This window comes from Simochromis diagramma, unplaced genomic scaffold, assembly GCF_900408965.1.
Source record: "Simochromis diagramma unplaced genomic scaffold, fSimDia1.1 OVJJ01000293.1, whole genome shotgun sequence".
In the NCBI taxonomy this organism is placed as follows: Eukaryota; Metazoa; Chordata; class Actinopteri; order Cichliformes; family Cichlidae; genus Simochromis; species Simochromis diagramma.
The window spans coordinates 26,623,220-26,643,171 of NW_024386801.1; the positions used below are offsets into that span (position 1 = coordinate 26,623,220).

Below are 19,952 nucleotides of genomic sequence, written 5' to 3' on the forward strand. Positions count from 1 at the left end.
TGGAATCCCTCTTTGATAAATCTTGTGGGTCTATGACCGGGGAACACCACAAACGAGTACAGGAGACGTTTCAGTGCAACTGTAACATTCCTGACTGCCCGACAGACGGTAGCCTTGGAAACGTGCTCAGCGTCACCAATATTATACAGAAAGCTCCCGTTTGCAAAAAACCGAAGTGCAATACAAATAATATGTACAGAACTGAGAGCATGTCCGCGATGTGTCACATGAGCAATATTAGGCCTGAGGATGTTATTCAAATAAATTATAGATTGTGCTGAAAAACGGTAACGTTCACACAGAAAATCATCAGGAAATGATAAAATGTCCGAACGCGCTCTGATCACTCTCTCCCGGCGGAGAGCTCTGCGGAGAATTTGGGCTTCAACATCTACTGGCTCTTCAAGGAAGGAGCACGCCATGTCTGACACTTCCTACAGTCAGGTTTCTGACAAAGAGGCGGAGAAAGTCAGGGTTAGTTGAAGTAAACCTGCTAGGGGGCAGGTTAGCTTCACGGAGTGTGTCGTCATAGTAACTCACTCAGAATTAATCTAAACTCGCTTTGTGAAACCGAAAACCCAGAGTTTTCGTTAACTCAGGGTATACTTACTCAGAGTTTGCACTAAACCGGCTTCCTGAAATAGGGCCCTGCAGAGGGTTGTTCGTGGGTGTGCAGAGAGGAGGCAGAACGATCTGAACGATTCGCATTAAGTCAAACTTTGAAACAAACCAAACTGTGTGCTATAATTACCATACTATGATTTAAAAACCTTTTTTTTTTCACTTAAAAAAAACGTTTTAAATAAAAAGAACTTACAAAAAAACTCCAAAACTTCACACGTTACACTCTCGTGCTTTAGGGGGCGGGGCAGCCCCGCTGACGCACCGGAGCAGCATGTCGGCTGCGGTGACGCATGCGCATACAGTGAGCTGTGACCTACGTCTTCTCTGTTTGTTGCTTCCATGGTAACGGAAAGCGAAGGTCTCCTCTGTGTTTTAACTTTTTACTAAGACTTACGGAGCTCCGAGAGCTGAAACGAAGAGTCGTGAACCGGAGAGCAGAGGCAGACCCCCGGACACCAAGAGCCCAATCCCGCGGGATGCTGCTCAGTCAGAGGAGAACGAGGTGCAGGGAGATCACCGGACCCACGCCCCACTCTGTGGCTGTGGTAAGAGGGACACTTACAATTACAATTGTAAGTGTATGTACATTTTATATGTAAGTTTGTTTACTTTAAATTAAATTTGTTTACTTAAATACTTTAAGAGTTAAAAAAAAAAAGTAAGAGGGACACCAACAAAGAAGCAGCACCACGCCTTTAGTAAAAATGGTCCATAATAGTAAGGTAAATAGGTAAATTTACTGCAGGGTAAAAGTACAACAGAATGCAGCGGTGTAAAGGCAACATTTAAAGTAATAGCACTTATACTGCTGTTAAGTAAAAGTACAATTTCTGCAGTGTGAAGGTATAAGCGCTGTGAGTGATCTCTTAGAGAAGAAAGTGCTACATAATCACCAGTCCATTTACCATTTACTATGCAAAGTGTCCTATTTCAGAGTAAATCTATAAAGTATTATAGTTGCTGTTGCTTCAGTATTAACCTGCAACGTAACTAAACAGGAGTAGTGGCGTAAGATATGTTTGTGAGTTACAGTGAATAGAATAGATTAGATTAAAAAAGAATAGAATAGAATAGCTCTTTATTGTCACTGTTACAAGAACAATGAAAGGCAGTTTGGCATCTCTCCGTGTGAAATACACAATAGCGTAAGTAAGTGGGAGTGAGTGTCCAGGTTGCGAGGGGTCTTTGAGGATGATGCTGGCTTTCTTCTGAAGTCTGCCAGGATAAATGTCTCTGAGGGGGTTAGTGAAGTGCCAATTGCCAGCTCTGCTGCCCTCACCACCCGCTGCAGTTTCCTCTTGTCCTCCAAAGTGCAGCACTTGAACCAGAGTGTGCAGCAGTAGGACAGAAGGCTCTCCATGGTGGAGTAGAAAATATGAATACTACTCCTCACAGTACTGCAGTGTTACTGATGTCAGTTTCTGTCTGTGTGGTTGTTGTTCTGGATCTGTGTGGTGTCTCAGAGAGCCCGGCCTCCTGCTCTGAGGCCTGCAGAGCAGCTGATGCTGCAGAGGCAGAGGCAGGACGCGGCCCGAGACAAAGTGCTGGAGTTCTCCAAGTACCAACAGAGCTGCAACATCAAGACGTCATGGCTGAAAGACACGGAGCAGCGATTCCTGAAAGGAGCCGTGGAGAGGGGAGTCCAAGCCGCCGTGAGCCAGCACGAGACTGACGTCGAGCAGAGGAGACGCAGGTTTGATGACAAAGTCCACCCACAGCACCTTTAGTACTCAGATTACTTTATACTCTGATTACACAACACACATGTAACCTTAGTACCTGCTAATCAAGTGACTTTTTACCGGTTTTCATCATCCAGTATCCCACCTAAAATCAGAGATTATTAAAGCTCAGAATAATAATGCATCATAGTTTTAATCCTCGGCTGTAGTGAGAGTAGAGAGCATGCGGAGGAGAGCCTGGAGATGAGATGAACTGGAGAGAAGAGGAATAAGCACACAGGTGGAATGATAAACATGCAAGCAGCAGATGAAGGTGGATGAGTTTAAATATCTGGGGTCAACCATCCAATGTACAAGGGTGCACAAGATGTGAAGAAGAAAGTGCAGGCAGAGTGGAGGAGAGGAAAACCTCAGAGGAGGTTCATGGATGTAGTGAAGGAGGACATGCAGAGGGTTGGTGTGACAGAGGAGGGTGCTGAGTGGATGGTGGGATACAGTATTTACAGTCTGTGCTTGCTGTGACATCTTTCTCACCCTAATCGTGTCCTCAGGCTGGCAGAGCTGCTGGAGGTGGAGGAGCAGCAGCTCCTGCAGGAGATGGAGGAGAAAAAGGAGACAACATTAGAGAAACAGGCAAAGATGAGAGAGAAAGCCAAAGCGCTGAGACACAAGAGAGAGAGCGAGCGACAGCAGCTGGTGTCTGAGAAACTGGAGCAGCAGTTTAGGTACCCTGCACCCTCCACCTAAACATCCACCGCAGCATGTCTTATAGAGATGGTGATTCACTTTAATTAAACAGCAGAAAACAGTTACAAATATTCATCTCAATTACAAACATTCCCAAGATAAATCATTAATATTAGAGCCAGTGAACTCCCCTGAAGGAATTCATTTCAAACTACTGATTCACACTGGAACAAGTTAAACGGGAGCACAACTCGAGGCAGGAAGCTAGTTTGGCCTACCTGAACTGAAGCTGCTTAAAAACAAGTTCAGAAAGTTAGACTTGAAAATGCTGATGCAGTCCTGTAACCAACATCAGAAAATCATTTTAATTTTTAATGAATAGTCTCAGCTGTGTGGTTACTGCTGTGCTCAGGGAGCAGTGTGAGGAGCTGCGCAGCATCTGCAGCAGGCTCACGGAGCAGCAGGTGTCCCAGGAGCGAACCGCTCAGGTGAGGAGCCGGCAGGCGCAACAGCGGCGGCAGCAGGAGGAGGACCTGCTCTTCTCTGAACTGTGGGCGGGTGATGGGCGAGCCAAAGAGGAGCTGGAGAGCGCTCGAGCCCAGAGCCGGCGACACAGGAACGAGGAGCAGCGCAGCATCCTGTGCAGGCAGATGGAGGCGGCCGAGCAGCAGAGGCAGCGGGAGAGGGAGCTGAAAGAAGAGGAGGCCCGGCTTCTGGTCTGTTCCTCAGTCATTACAGTCGCACTCATCTCAAATCACCACAAGGGGGAGACACAGCTCACAAACACACACAACCACTGCAGATCATTCTGAAGCCTGAAAGATGATTTAAAGGGTCATTCTGAGCATGCCCAGGAGCCTCCTGTTCATATTCCACACTCCTTCTGAACATAACACTGTCTACAGTTCCAACCTAGACCAGTGACACATTCACCTTTTGCACATTTGGCAGACGTGGTAACTGAGTGTATGATAACTGTGTGGCGTGCAGGCGCAGCAGCGGCAGACGAGCCTCCTGCAGGAGCAGCGGGAGCAGCAGCAGAAGCTCCAAGCACAGCAGGGCCAGCGGCGGCTGCTGGACCATGGTTTAAGGCTGAAGATGAAGCGCCTGGCCCGGGAACAGCGCGAGGAGCTGGAGCTGGACATGAGCATCCTGCAGGCACTGCTCAAGCAGGAAATAGATGAGAAACAAGGAGCTGCTCAGAGGAAGGTAAGAGAACCTGAACGTCAAGGCCGGATTGAGCCAGGAAATGTAAAATCAATTCTATAAATGATTGTTCTCTTGTTTGTAACACTGGGGTTTAACACAAGATGAGATCTGTGTCCTCTCGAGGATGCTCACAGACTTAGATTGGTGGCTGTTGGACTTCAGTCAGGGCGCTTTTTATCACTGAGTTTGTGAACCACTTCTTTTTTTTTGTGCCGATTATGTAGTTCTGCTGATCTGATTAAGGGATGGCCTCAAACTAGCACTATGGCAGGAAATAGCATTAACATGTCTGAGGTCATGTGTTCAGCTGTAAAAGGTCAGAGAGCACTCTGCTATAAGTGTCTCTGCTCCTGTTCTTCAGTGAGAGAAGGACGGCGCAGCAGACTGCAGGTGGATGCTATGATAGACTGCTTTGGTAATAAAAGAGAACTGAGTGTAAAAGTAAAGCTGACCACGAGCTCTGGGTAGAGACCAGAAGAATGAAGCTGAGAGCTGTTCACCTGCATCAAAAGGATCAGGCTGAGGTGGAATGAGGAGGCTCAGACACGACCGGGTTTAAGTGTTCGATCTCCTGCTGGGAGGAGGCCTCAGTGCAGACACAGGACACACTGCAGAGGTCTGGGGGGTCTGACTACTGCTCCTGAGACCTGAACTTCAGGAACAGCACTCAGAAGATGAATGAACATTATTTGATTGGTGGATGAGTTTTCTGTGCAGTTCCTTCTATGGTTCAGTGACAGATTGATTCTTAGCACTGATCCTCTCAGACAAATTCAAACGACTTCAGTGGAAGAATGAAAATATTCAGGCAGTGTTAGCCACAGTGAGTGCACTTCCTCATTCAGACCAGCAGGGGGCCTCAGAGCACTGCAGTCAGCTGTAGCTGACACAAGAGTGAACATTGATGAAGCAGGTCAGACATTTACTAAGGACCTGAAGCTGCCTATAGGCTGAAGTTAATCAGTATGGTCTAACACAGAGTAAAGATTAAATTAATGTTTCAAAATTGGAAAAAATGTAAATAAAACGTATTTCTTGTGAGGTGATGAGAATCGAGAAATTCAGATAAAAGATGGAGAACAGTATTTGCAGTTTTCAGCAGCGAAGAGAAAAGTTTTCACTTGTGAATGAACACGAGAACGCACTCATCTGATTTACCACGTGCATGCTTGTGTGTGTGTGTGTGTGTGTGTGTGTGTGTGTGTGTGTGTGTGTGTGCATTCAGGCGGAGCTGCGTGAGGAGCAGCGCAGGTACCGAGAGTATCTGTTCGAGGAGCTGCAGAGACAGAGGAAAGAGGAGGAGGAGATGGAGCAGCTGATAGAGGAGCAGCTGAAGGAGGTCTGGGCTAAACGAGAGGAGAAGAGCCGGCTGGAGAGGGAGGCCAGGAAGAGGCTGATAGAGGAGGTGATGGAGGCGCAGCACCTGCAGATCCAGAACAAATGTGAGGCAGTTTTTATACTTTGGTTTGAATTCTTTAATCGTTTCACTGTTTAAATGCTCACTTAATGTGTGTGTGTGTGTGTCTGCGTCTGTGTGTCTGTGCACTCCAGTGTATGCTAATCTGCAGAAACAAGCCCAGGTGAAAAAGGAGTGTGAGGAGCTGGAGCAAGTTATTGAGGAGGAGAATCAGAAGGAGGAGGAGGAGAAGAGACGGTAGGTCAGCAAACGGCCGAGTGCTGTTCGTGTGTCTGATATCCGTGTGTCTGACTTACTGTCTGTCCGTCCCGCAGGCAGAAGCAGGCAGCTGGGGCATACCAAGCCGACCTCCGTGCTCAGATGCAGCAGCAGCAGCAGCTCCACTCAGAGCTGAAGGCTCAGGAGCAGCGGGAGCACCAGCAGGGCCTATTGCTGGAGCAGCTCCTCAGCGCCAAGAAAGAGCACATACTGTCCAGATTTATGTCCCACAGTGCTGGCACCCACCCTTTTAGGAGAGTGGAGGTCTCCAGGTCTGCACCCCAGACCCGGCTTACAGACTACTGAACCTCCACAGTTTAATTGGGGGACGGGGTGTGTATCAGGTTTCCTCCACGTGTATTTTGTTTGGATGTTTCTCTTTTATTTAACACACAAAATTCATTAAAAAGAGTGATTTCAAGAGAAGTTTTAGTCTGGTTATGTTTCTGTGAAGCTGTTCAGACTATTTCAATTTAAAGAAATTGAATCACAGCTGAAAAAAGTTTGGAATACAGAAAAATAACACTTAAGTACCTAAGCTCATGTTGGTATTAATAACAGCGGTTCTCTGAAGCAGTTTTATTTATATCATGATAATAAACACCTGAAGCAGGTGACAGAGTTATGCTGCTTTGGTTTGCCCTTTAAATGCTTCACTGTGAAGTGACTGATGGGGTGGGTGATGTCAGAGGAGCCTGTTTGTGATTCACACTCTCTGTTGGGTAATATTTACTGAAGGAGAGGGAAGAGAGCCACATTACAAAACATCTCAGTCTTTTATTGTGAAAGAATCGTCATGTGGTAAAAAGAAAATAAGCAACAGCAGCAGTTTGATGTAACTGGGTGACTCACTGTAAACCATCTCTAATAATTATAAATGACTCTTCTTTATGAACATCACTGCAAGCTGCTGACAGAAGACTCTCCGGATGAAGCTCCAGCTCAGCAAGCATCACGTCTTTAATGTATTTAATGAACAGGTAACACTTAACATGAAGGTGCACATACTCACCTTTCTTTTTCTGTTTATTAGCAGCATATTGGTTCTTCGTTATAAAGTGCTTATTTTATTCGAACCTCATCCTACATGACTATATTCAGGTAGGATGGGAGGTTTAAGCAGAATAAATGGATAAAACTATTTGACTGTTTTTCGAAGATCGCTCCAAATGGCTTTTGCATTACCTTTGGTAGACATGTGACCTGCTCTTCTGGCGGAGTTTGTACCCGGCCTCTTTTTCATATATTTGTCATTAATAATCTGCTGTGTTGTTTGGATTACATACTATGAAAATGTCTCGATCCTAAGATCCTAAGCCTGACTCCATTAAGTCAGTCCAAGAATCGTTCACACTAGTTTTCCTTTAACGTTCCCTTTATGCGGGGCCCAAAACCATCTCTTTGCCCGGGGCCATGCTTAGCGTTTAATCCGGCCCTACTGTAATGCTGTCACTTTGCATATGCTTACATCATTGTTACAAATCACTAATTGGAGAAGTTAATGAGTATTTAATGTACACTAGAGTCTGTTACTAACAACATACTGTTGCTGCTTGTGTTAATAAAGTTTTTCAATCATCATCTTAAGGAAATGTCACACTAACACACTCTGACACATGCTGAGGTTTTCATGGGTAAACTTGTGCAAGCACAAATAAACTCTGCATCATTTAATCATTACATCATAGCTGGAGGTGGGATGGACAGAATAACATGAACACCTCAGCATGACCACAGTCGTTTTTTGGGTTTTGTTTTTTTTTTAAGAATGCTGAGAAATAGCAAAACAATCACCTGAAGTTCAAAATGACTTTAAAAAAACGGTCTCTGCATGCCTGAACTCACCTGAATAACATATTTAACTCAATATTTTCATTTATTTCAGTTCATCTTTGTTTCACCTGATCGTGTTTGTAAACCAAACATAAACTGTATATCAAAGATGGACACAGCATATAGGTCAGTAAAGTGAAGCATTGCATTCCTCCTACTATGCAGGAAAAAGGAGTAAAAAAGGAGTCTGACTGAATAGAACTCTGTGACAAAATGAGTCTACTGCTCACCTGATCTCTGACCTCAGTGAATTTTTCTTCAAACTCCACCCTTTCCTCTAAATATGGTTGCTTCTGGTCCCACAGAAAGTAACATGGCAGCTGCCAAATTGCTAAGAAGTAAGCTTGAAACACTTGTTGCTGTTCCTCAGCACACCTCTGAAAACTGGTGAAAGAAATCAGCTCATCCAAAGCTCTGAATCATGCACAGCTACGCTTGTAGAGTCAAAGAGTAAAAAATGCTTACATGTTTATACTGTCCATTTTCTTGTGTAACTAACCGTGTCTCTATTGCACAGACTGACCACAGGACTGAACAGTGATTTGTGCAGCACCAGTAAAGATTATTTTGAACTGTTAATAGTGCACAGCTCCTCTGTTCCCAGAATGAAACAAAGCTGGAAAACAGTGACATGAATGCTAGTGCCACATTATATTTCACTGATGTCAGAGGAGCACAGGTTCAGGAACAGGACTGTCAGCCTGTGGTGAGATTTCTTCTTCCGTGTGCAGCCTGTTGAAGTTCTCTGTTGTTCTTTTTCACGCCTGTGTTTCACAGCCTTCACGGCTGTGGCAGCGTGATAAGGCCTGTTGTGGGTGGACCGGCGTCTTGTCAGACTCATGTGCAGGTAAACACCTCATACCAGCAGAAGGAGTGGTTTGGGAGTGGACTCATTAGCTGAGTAAGAATAATAGCTGTGCTCAGACAGGTCTGAGACGAGCTGCTGCTTCCCACAATCACTGTCACAGGATCTAATGCAGCTTATTTCAGCACATGAGGATCTATTTATCAGCTGGAGAGGATGAGCGGAGATTATTACCCCTACTCCAAGGTAAAGGACCTGTTATTGCCTCTGTACTCACTGTAAGAGCTCATATCTGTGGTTAATGTTCACACAAAATATTCTCTATAACGTTCACTATCAGCCTGTCGGCATTACACAACATCTCTGATAACAGACACACTTTACTGATGTGTTATCAGAAGGAAAGGTCTGACTTACATAAGAACATTTTATGTAAAACCAGCTTTATACTCTCAAATTTTATGTCTGTGAGGAGATATTACAGGAAATATAAATGTGATGGGTGGTGGTGCATGAAGGTCAAATATCCTTCTCTGGCTCGATAGACTTTTTAGTTTGACTTTGTTTGTGAGAGATTTATCAACAAGTCTGAAGAGAAAAGGATAAATTAGTTAGTTGAAGGATTCTTTGAGGCCTGAATGAGACACAAAGAAAGCAGCCAAAAATCCTACATTTCCCATACTGCAGCTGGATAGTCTTACTGCACTGAAGCAAAACATTCACATTGACAAAGACCCAAAATGTTGAAGCAGTTTAGAGCGTAGTGCTCTTTCAGCGATGAAGTATTACTATCATCTAAGCAAAAGTACTATATTTTTAATAATGTGACTGGAGCTCATTTACTTTCTATGCTTCATCTGTAATAACAGGACATAATTTCTCTCCAGATTCAGATTTTTAGATTTATGTCTACAAAGTCTCACACACAGACTGGTTTTAGGCACCCTTTGGTTTTGAATCCTGCTGTGTTAGTTTTTTGTTTCTGGAGTGACCACATTTAGATGAGGTGGTGGAGTGCAAACAGACCAGCTAATGCTAGTTAGCATGTTAGCACTAAGTTACATTCCTTGAATTTGGCCGATCTGTGACAATAATTAACCTCACAGCAGCCATGATATTGGCCAGATAATTGCCTCCAACAGCACAAACACAGAGGTCCTGTTATCTAGCAGACTGCTAGCTGCTACAGCCACCCCTCCCCACCATATTAAAGCAAACTGTAATAATTAGATCAAACCCAACAGTCTTCACAAAGTCAACAAGGTTATAGTAACAAAACAGTTTCCTGTATCAGCCTGTAAACATGTTATTTCTGCAGTAAAGCCAACCATTTTAACATGGGAGACTATGGGGACTGACTCAATGCTGGAGTCTCAAGTGGCCATTAGGGGAACTGCAGCTGTGCAGGCTGATGCTTCTTCTTGCCACAATCTAGGAAATTCCTCCTGGCAGTTATTTAAAAGACTGAATTAACAGTAATAACAGAAATTCCACATCAGTGATCACCAAGACATAAAAACTACACAGTCTTTAGTCCACAAGCTTCAGAGGTTTGAAGGCTTTATCCCAAAATAAGGTTTAATGGTGTTTTGTTTGTGTTTGTTTTTTTGCAGGCTAACTGACATACACAGGTTACAGGTTACAGGATTACAGCTGGTGTGACATGTTTGCTGGTTTCAGCCTACAGTGTAACTCCTACTGTAAAATAAATGGATTAATAAAGTACATGATTTGCATTTAAAAATAGAAAGAAACATAAAAATTCTTAAGTACACACCAGGTGTTAACACAGGATTTATTTACATCCCACCTCATTATTGCACTTTTGATTGGTCTGGCCTCTTTCTGGTTCCACTGCATTCAGTTTTTGTGGTCAATTTAAACACAAAGAGTTGAAGTGGAACAAAGCCTCTTAAGCCCCAACGCCCCCTGATACGGGGGCAAAAGGCTGGAGATCAGTTAGGCTTGGGGCTTAAGAGGTTAAGGTGTGGAAAGAATGAGACGACACGTTTGGATGAATGCTGTCAGGTGAGGAGGCGTGGACGAGCGTTAAATGATTAATTCTCACAGTGTGCAGCCTGTTTGCTTTCATGTCTGTTCGTCTTGTCTTTGTGGCTGATTGTTTGACATTCTGGTTGTCATTCTGAAGCCTTCATGAAAAGATAATCAAAAAAACAAAACAAAAGAAAGATTAAAAATACAAAATCAAAGTTCCTCTGAGGGTAGTTCTCTTGTCGACCAAATGATGGTGCTATTGTGACAGCACCACAATTCCAATATTTTGCAATGCTTACTTAGACCACCAATTTCGTTTTGTTTGTTTTTTAATTATATTTTTTACTTTTTTTTATTATATTCAACTAATCGCTGTTTATATTGTTTTATTTACTATTGAATTAGCATCCCTTAGTGGTAAAACTGGTACAAGGTCAGTAGTTTGCATTTGGAATATTGACCTTTATAAACAGATTTGGTTGCAACTAGATGAAACATTAAAGAATTACAGAAGTTTGACCATTAAAGTGGCCACACCCACAAAGGTGTGTCAGCTAATCACAGAAAAGACGTTTTAGGTTTTTAGAGGTCATTTGATTATAATATATACAAAGTTTGGTGAATAGTGGAAGAATATTGGAGAGAAGGCAGAAAAAAGTATGTTTTTGTTTTATGTATTTATGTTACCAATGAACTTCTCATAACTTGGAGGTTTCCTTCCTGCTCCATAGATGGCTCTGAATTACCGTGAGAAAGACTGAAAGTCATATATGTTGTTTTATTACAGTTCATACAGATGATTAATGCTGGATTTGCAATAAGTGAAATAAAAGTGGGACTTTAGTTTAGAGAAGCAGGTGGGAGTGATTATTTTAGCGGTTTTGCTCCATTCACCTAGACCCATACAAATAATTCTATATACTGGAATAAACAGGCAGTGGAATTGCTGCCAATTTCCACTGGATCCACAAACAGAATCAGTCTTGTAGATCTGTACCAGATCTGACTGTGTGAGGCAGTGAATTTTGGAGATGCTGTCATAGTGTTGATACTTTTACAGGGATGGTATTCACAGAAATTCAAATAAAATGTTAACTTGGGAATTTTTTTTTTTTTTTAAATGGACCCTCCAGATTTCTCTCAGGACCCTCTGTGGGGCTCCACGCCTCATGTTGAAGCACCCTGCGTAGTGTGTGTATGTATGTGTGTGTGTGGTTGAAACCTGGCTTGGAGCCAGGGATCAGCCAATCAGCGGGCAGTGTGGGGAAAACACGGCTGTCAGGAAGAACAGGCCTCCTCCCTCCCTCCACCTGCGGGTCGCTTCAGGCTTTTCGTTTCCGTTTTTCTGGATTTCGGGATCCTTCTTCCGGTTAGAACCCTTTTCATCGGCTCTGAGTTTACCCTGAAGTACCCGAGGGTTCGTTTTTACCGGAGGAAACAGCAGCGGGAGCGCGCTCCTTCGGACCGACGCTACACCGAACAAAGTGACCGAAACTCGGCCAGACACCTGCTGCGGGGCATGCGCACTGGAAAGTCTCTGCTGGTTTAGGACCGAACCGGAGCGCAGAGGGACTCTAATGGATCATTAATGGACACAAGAGGAGCTTATTAGTGTAGTTTGATCCACCGGGGAGGCACGATGTCCGTGAACGAGCTGTACACGAAGGTGAGTTTACTTTTCACCTGGAACAGACAAACGCGCACCTGCTGGAGCAGCTCCAGCCCGAACCCCGTCACTTACGTCGCCTTTAGACGCTCAGGACTCACCTGCACTAAACTCTGAGGATGATTTATGTTACAGCCGACACACAAACCAGACATCACGGTGTTTATTCAGATTTTAAAGAGATGAGTCACCTGTTGGGACTTAGTGTTGGAACATTAGTTCATGGCGCTGCGGGTGGAGAGTGAAGTAACGTTGGAGCTATATGTGGTTATTTGGCCTGAATGTAAGAGACGAACAGGTAAAGCCTGGATAACGCAAACTAAAGAGATTTTTCCTCAGAAATTCCACAGAGTGCACACTTTAGTGTAAAATGGCTAATTTTTGAAAGGAGTCTTGCGTGCGGCTGAGCGGACAGGTGCAGGAGGCGCAGATTTGAGTTAAAAGGGACCCGTGTTGGATTTCAGAGTGGTTCACAGGACTCAGGCTGTCTGTGAGGCCGTGCTGGACGGTTTCTGTGATCAGGGCATTATCACTGGTTGAATAAACCTTCAGAGCGAGACCGGAAGCTGGTTTTCTGCTGGTTGTTTGAACCTGTTATCAGCCTGGAAAAGCAGCATTATTACACTAGAGATGAAGTCATTGTCTTATCTAATGTCTTCATCCTTCAGCCACACACACACTCGCACACACACATGCAGTCAGATCATTAAATTTGTTGTTTGTCTTCCAACTTAATTTTCTTCAGCATCATAAACCGACAGGCAGAAATGGGAGAGAGAATAAAAAACATAAAACAGCTGATGAGCAACAGGAAGAAAATGCCCAGACGAAAACAAAACAAAATTTAAAAAAAAAAAAGAAGGATAAAAGCAGAGAGACTCTAATGCATTGTGGGGATTGTAGGATTCAGCAGTGTTGTGGGTTCAGTCAGGCCAGGCTCCGGTCATCCTCTGATGGTTGGATTTCTTTGATTCGAGGATTGGACTTAGTTGTGTTCTACTCTTTAATCTGAGCTTTGCTTCCAGTCTAATCTGTGACTCTTTATTAACTCAGCAGGAACCTGTTTGAATGTTCATGAACTTGTTAACCTCGCCTCAGCTTGAGTGAAACCTCTGCTCAATCGGGCTGTCTGAAATCTGAGACGCAAAGACTAAATGAGCTTCCTCCTGCAGCAGAACTCACTGTAGTCCCACCTGCAGTCCTTCAGTCTGTACCGTCTCCTGGACCACTGTAATCAGGCAGAAAAGTGTCTTGTTACGTCAGCGTTCACAGCAGGGGGAAAGTTATGAGTTTACTTTTGTTCTTTTTGTTTCTGAGATCTTTCTGTGAGAGATGAGAGTTAAAGCTTTTAAAATGTGAGGACGTTTTGTTTTGTGATCTTGGTCTCGGCTTTATTCTCTGTGCTGGAGTTCAGTGAGTCTTCTTCCTCATGCTGTTACGAGAAGAAAGTAACTCAGAAGCCAACTTTAATCTGATGATACTTCCTTTTATTACATGCTGTTGATAATGATGGCCTTGACTCTGACACCAGACGTACTTTTAACTGTCGTTATTTTGTAGAGCTCTTCTGCACCAAACTCACTTTGACTTTTGGACCTTTCAGTTTGAACTGAAGCAACATTTCATGTGGACTGTGAGGAAGTGACAGCAGGATCTGTGAGAAGTTAGCAGCTTAGGTTAGGTAAGACTGTAGGCTAAAGTTAGCCTACATCTTCAAATTGTGTTGCTGGGACGTTTCCACAGTTCATTTTTATATAGCCGTAGCTTCTAACTAAAAAGCACATTTGGAAGTTTCCATGTTTTATGTTGTTTTGAGTCACTGAAACACTTTTCTTTCATCATTTTTAATTTATGTGACGTCACAAACTCTGACTGCGACAGTTGTTGTAACAGATGTTGGTGTCAGGATGAAAACCTCATTTTAAAGGTGTCATAACTGGGAGAAAAAAGGGGGAAATGAGCTGCAGCAGCACCTGTAGGCTGGACGCTGGATCAGCTAGATTTTAAAAAGCTAACTGTAAATAATGACGGCAGGCTGTAGGTATGTTCAGAGGACAGGAGAGAGGTGCACACCTGTCATCACACCTGTTCACATGTTTAACCTGTGAGCACAGAGTCTGTGTTCCTGCAGCAGTAACAGTGAGATCTGTGAAGCTTGTCCATGTGTACGTGCTGCTGAGTACAGCTGCTGCTCCTCTACACTGAAAGGAGGCAGTTGAAGTGGCTAAATCATCTGACCAGCACGCCTCCTGTTCACCTCCACGGTGTTATTTTTCATGTATCGGGGAGGACACCCCAGGACGGACCAGGACACGCTGCAGAGATTATGTCTCCCTGCTGGCTTAGAAAGGGTGGAGGAGGAGGGTGGGCTTCTCTGCTTAGATCGCTGCCCCTGCGATTAGGAGCACCGGCTTTCTTTCAGTCTTACAAATACCAATCACATCGTAAAAATTAACAGAAACTATCAAAATATAAACCAAAACAATCACGACATCTCTGGAATGGAACCAAAAGTAAAAACTAAATAACAACACACGTGCAGGCGTAACCCTGAAGTTCATTCAGCTTTCAGTCGGTCATGTTTAATATTGTTTTACAAACAGTGAAGTTCAGTCATGTGAACATTTCTGACAGCAGCACTTTTCTACATCCTCCACATTCAGCTGTAACCTCTCTTTTTAACCCCTGTCTGAGAAACTGCCACTGTTTAGATGTGATCACCCAAAGCCAGCGAGGACAGGCACCATGCAACCCCACCCCCCTGCCACCCTGCAGAGGAGGAGCGTTAGATTGAATGATGGAGACTCACTCAGAAGAAGTCGTCGTCTTCTGCTGTGCATGCCGGGATTAGCTGAGATTAATTACAGCTCGTTAGTCGCAGCTCTGCTCCGAGGACAGCGTGAGCGTATGTTTCAGATTAGAATCAGACGCAGATTTCTGACTGAACCTCTGTGTGTGTGTGTGTGTGTGTGTGTGTGTGTGTGTGTGTGTGTGTGTGTGTGTGTGTGTGTGTGTGTGTGTGTGTGTGTGTGTGTGTGTGTGTGTGTGTGTGTGTGTGTGTGTGTGAGTCAGCTCTGATCTGTAATCCTCCTCCTGGGCTCGGTGGTCCGCTTCATTAAGTGGGGCCACTTTGAACCTCATCAGACTGAGTAATCTGGTATTTGGGGGGAGGGTTTCCACCTGCAGCTAGGGCTGCTCGATTATGGCAAAAATGATAATCACGATTATTTTCACTGAAATTGAGATCACGATTATTTGACGATATTTATTTAACCCTTTAAGACCTACTATAGAACCAAGTCCACCAGAGCTTATATTATTTATTTTTTTTATATGCTGTAGTGCCATTTGTGGGAGCATTTCAAGTTGCTATACATCAATACAACTGTTATAGCCCATATTTTAATAATATGTATGCATTAAGTCCATAGTAATTACATAAATTGCAAAAAAGTGCAATAAACTACAAAAAAAATTGAAAATCGCTTTTGTTTTGTTTACATATATTTCTACTTGGAGAAATTTAAGAGGTTTATCCCTCAAAACTTTAAATACAATAAAGTTGCAAAAAATAGTTTCCCACCACAGGAAATTTATTTTGAGTGTCTTCATAGTTTTATTTTGGAGATACAGCAATTTTTATATACTGCAGGAAAAACAAAAAACAATCCTATGATGCAAATTTGCAAAGAAAACAGCATGTGCATCATTTCACTGTGGGAAGTGTTACGAACAGCTGATAGGAACGGCAAAGCGTGTTTCTGGAATATTCTGTTTTTGTTCCTGCAAGCGCTTTTTATGCAATTTTTGCAAAGCTTTATGTGGAACGAAACCGTGACCGAGGACAAGCTGATGGCATAAGATGTAAGTACAACTCCTGCGGTTTCATATGCAAAACAAATTATTGCGCTAGCTTACACGGTTCAGGTTCTACAGGGATTTAAAAATAGTTACGCAAAACGGAGCGTGCTGCTCTGACCGGCTTTAAAGGGTTAACAATGACTTTAAAAAAATAATATAAAATAGTGTGCAACACCACTGAAGTTTTTTTTTTTTTTTTTTTTTTTAAACTCTCTTTTCAACCAACGGCAGTCACTCTCCAAATAACTTCTGCTTAGCTTTCCGAGCTTCCCTCGGGTCCTCTTAATCAGCGGTCTCCAACCTTTTTTGCACCACGGACCGGTTTATGCCGACAATATTTTCACGGACCGGCCTTTAAGGTGTCGCGGATAAATGAGGGAGGGGCTAAATAATCGGCTCAGTCATTTTTAATGATCGTTGAAAGCCCAGATCGTAATCGTGATTAAAATTCGATTAATTGAGCAGCCCTACCTGCAGCTCCACCTGTGCTCAGCTGAGTCATGATTGCTGGGCTCTCCAAGAGGGTTTGTGTTATCAGGGTGATCTCAGAGTGATGCTGGTCTAGTTGGAATCTGCTGGACTCAGATCCAGGACTCTGCTGAGGCTGCTGAGTCAGAGCAGATCAGGCCTGCAGTGGGACGAGTTTCTTTACTCATTAATCTGATTGACAATCTGATTAATCTTAACAATTGTTGATCACCAAGTGGTCAGAGTGTCTTCCAGAATCCAGAGAGCTGCGGTTTACACTCGGACGGTTCTCTCCTTTTTCTAGCACTTTGATGATCAGGGCAGCAGTGAGTTCGCTCCATGTCGGACTTTTATTATTCTGTTTTTGTATGCTTGTTGTTCTCTCTAGCAGCTCAGTCATTTCCCACTAAGCTGTATTGATCAGCTGATTACGTGATTATGGCTCCATAATGACCTAAAACAAGAAGTCTGAAAGTCTTTATGAATTTACATTACTGGTATTTTGGATCCTTCCATCTCTGAAGAAGCTGCATCTTCACACTACATACATCCAGATTGTAAAATCAAAAATACTGAGTTCCTGCATCAGGTACCGAAGGGTCAGGGGTCACAGGGATAAAGATTCTGGAAAGATGACAGACTCGGTTTCACACATTTATTTTGCCATGTCAGTAATTTATTTATTATCATTGGCAAACTAAAGTAGGCCACACATCTCATATTAACTTTGACTCTTGGGACTCAGAATCGATATTTTTGATATTTTGATCATTTTTCTTTTGTTCATTGGTGAATATTAATAGTTCTCATTAAATCTTTCTGGTGCTGGTTGTGGCTGGAGTTTTTTCCGCTGAGGTGATGAAGCAGCTTTGTTATGTTTGCTGTCTTCATTACAAAATGTTGAGTCTGTCTGCACCTCAATATTTAGTGATTCAGAGTTTTGTTCATTAGGCATTGTGGGTTTATTTTCATTTTTTCCCTGGAGTCGAGTATTTTTTATTTATTTTTTTTAATAATGTGACATAAACCCTACCAGAGCCGGCGTCTGTCTCACTCAGTTCTGCTGTTTGCTGCTGTTTGGGGTTTTGTCAGTCAGCTATTCCAGCTGTTAAATGTATTTATTGGTCTGCTGTTTTGAAGCAGTTAATAACAGACTGTTACACATGCAGGTAATTATTTGTATCCGGAAAGAAGTCTGTGTGATTTCTGATAAATGTGGGTGGAGCTGTCCTGCTGGTGGATTTACATGTTGCTGTGGGTCTGTGAGGAAGCAGGAAACAAACAGACTGCATCTCTCTCCTCCTGAGCTGCAGCTCTCTGGTTCCCACCGCTGTCAGCGCTCGGCTAGCGCTGCAGCTGCTGGATGAATGGAGCGTGCTGTCCAGCTCACAGAAACCCTGAAGACTCATGAATGTGTCTGTGATTAGCACTAAACCTCTGCACTCACCTGTCTCACATATTATAAACAAAATGCAGGTGAACTCTTAGATGAATCAAGTGCACTTAAGTATTTAAAAACTAAAATATTTATTGATTTATGTTTTGGACACTGCCTCAGCCTGCCAACAGACCCTCTCTGCAGGTGGATGGAGCGTCTGTAGATCCCTACATTCTGCCAGCAGAGAGCCATGTTCACTCACATAACCCATCCAGAAAGATGACAGGTGGAAACTCTTCTTGTCAGAACCCCGCCCACCTCAATGGGGGCCTGATAAGAAGAGTTTCCACCTGTCTTTGGATGATTTGGACGAAGATCAGAGCATGATTAATAAACGGTCTCATTCCACCCTGGTGGCTCACTGATGATGTCACCTCCGGTCACAAACCAATCAAGCTAACACTATCATTCACCTTAACCTGCTAAGTGTTTGCGTTTGTCCAGTTTAGCCTGTCATAGGCATCTCCACCTGCGTGTCAATCATTTTTACCATGTGCATTCCTGCAGGTAAACTAACAAATCTGGCAGAGCAAACTTCTACACAAAGATCTGACTTCTGTCACATTTATCAAAGAGATTTATTATCTCTTTGTTCTGATGTTTGCTTCTCAAACATAAATGTTTCCTTTAAGTTTGTAGTGACAGAATCCAGTCATCCTGAACTCGGTGAATGTTTGTTTGATATAATAATTAAAGGCTTTCAGTTTAATGTTGTTATTAGCATTAGGCAGAACTGCTGAATGCTGACAGTTGAGGTGACCATGTTTGAACTGTTATTGCTGATTAACTGTACACTTCACGGTGTACTGATGGTTATGGTTTCTGTAACTTTTGTCTGTGTGTGTAAAAGTGTTTTTCTCCGAGCATGGAGTTTGAGGTGGAGGAAGCTGGTTGTTTGAAAACCGAGTCCACTAATCCTGTAACCAATTTAACTTAACTTCTGTTCCTCACTGATGAGGCTGGAAGCAGAAGTTCAATTCAATTTTATTGATAGAGCCTCAAATCACAACGACAGACGCCTCAAGGTTTATGTATTGTATATGCTTTATATTGTAAGGGAGATCCTATGATAATGCATACAGACCCCCTATCACAGAGCCATAGGGGGGGGTGCGGTATGAAAAGAAAGGGAAAAAAAGAAAAAAAAAAGAACGCTTGAACACTGCTAGCATAATGGACAGGTTGTTGACGGGGCTCCCACACAAACGCAAAGCAGAGATGAAGCATCACCAAATATGTTTCCAAACCAACTTCCTTTCAAGCCAAAGACTAGAAAATATGGTGAAGCAGATCTTCCCTTTGGCTTCACCTGCACAAGTGCCGAGGTAGGTCTCTGCGACAGAATTCGTTTCCCCTGCGTCGGGAGCAACGCTGGGCTCTTCAAATCACAGACAAACAGTATCCCACATTCTTGATTTTTAGTTCACAAACACTTGTTGTAATGACTAATTACTCCTGACATTTTGGAGATGTTAGCTCTTTATACAGTAAAGTTACAGTGGGATACAAATAATATCAGGCTGATCCTGCCACGATTTGTTCCCTCGGTTCAAATCGCGGACAAACAGGATCCCACAGCTGTTTATGTTTTTTGAACCGATTTTGTACAGAGAGACATTTTTTGAAAAATGTATTGATAGCAATGTTGAATATTATTACACATTGAAAAACAAAAAACAAAAACAACTACAGGTAAAATAATCACACCGTGACTCTGCCTTTCTAAATGGAGGGACAGTAACTGCCTGTGTGTATGTAAGCGTGTAAAACCTGCAGATAGTCAGATTAACAGTATTTTGTCTCTATCTGCAATTCATCTCATGTAAACAATAACGTGGCGCACAGCGTGACGTGAAAAAAGGCACATACCTTTGATGTTGCGTGATGAACTCTGTATTCCTCGTCCACACGTACACGCAAAAATTGAGTTTTAAAAAATCTGTGTTTTCGGTGATTCGAAACGCCGTTTACAAGTGCCAATGACATAAAAACAGCTGCGTTTTCAAAAA

General features: G+C 43.1%; 2 protein-coding genes across 3 annotated transcripts in view; both read left to right on the top strand.

Moving 5' to 3' along the window:
• The first annotated feature begins 577 nt into the window (after positions 1-577).
• On the top strand, positions 578-7,737 carry cfap53 (cilia and flagella associated protein 53). The gene is made up of 8 exons (XM_040026861.1): positions 578-1,169; positions 2,088-2,317; positions 2,858-3,031; positions 3,406-3,709; positions 3,984-4,202; positions 5,428-5,644; positions 5,754-5,856; positions 5,934-7,737. Exons 1-8 carry the CDS (start codon positions 1,101-1,103, stop codon positions 6,181-6,183), a joined length of 1,566 nt encoding a protein of 521 aa, XP_039882795.1. The 5' UTR covers positions 578-1,100; the 3' UTR covers positions 6,184-7,737.
• An 883-nt stretch (positions 7,738-8,620) lies between these two features.
• The window catches only part of myo5b (myosin VB), a 49,420-nt gene continuing 38,088 nt past the window's right edge, over positions 8,621-19,952 (top strand). Inside the window, exon 1 of one of the 2 annotated variants that reach the window (XM_040026858.1) lies at positions 8,621-8,761. In XM_040026858.1, coding sequence (XP_039882792.1) covers positions 8,732-8,761 — 30 coding nt within the window. In that variant the 5' untranslated portion in view covers positions 8,621-8,731. The remainder of the gene's footprint in view (positions 8,762-19,952) is intronic. The other variant, XM_040026860.1, reaches the window with a different exon arrangement.

Excerpts from the sequence above, each read along its gene's own strand:
- cfap53 (XM_040026861.1), top strand. The coding sequence starts at position 1,101 with ATGCTGCTCAGTCAGAGGAGAACGAGGTGCAGGGAGATCACCGGACCC. Across the intron at positions 3,032-3,405 it reads AAACTGGAGCAGCAGTTTAG|GGAGCAGTGTGAGGAGCTGC; the intron begins GTACCCTGCACC and ends TGCTGTGCTCAG. Across the intron at positions 4,203-5,427 it reads AAGGAGCTGCTCAGAGGAAG|GCGGAGCTGCGTGAGGAGCA; the intron begins GTAAGAGAACCT and ends GTGTGCATTCAG.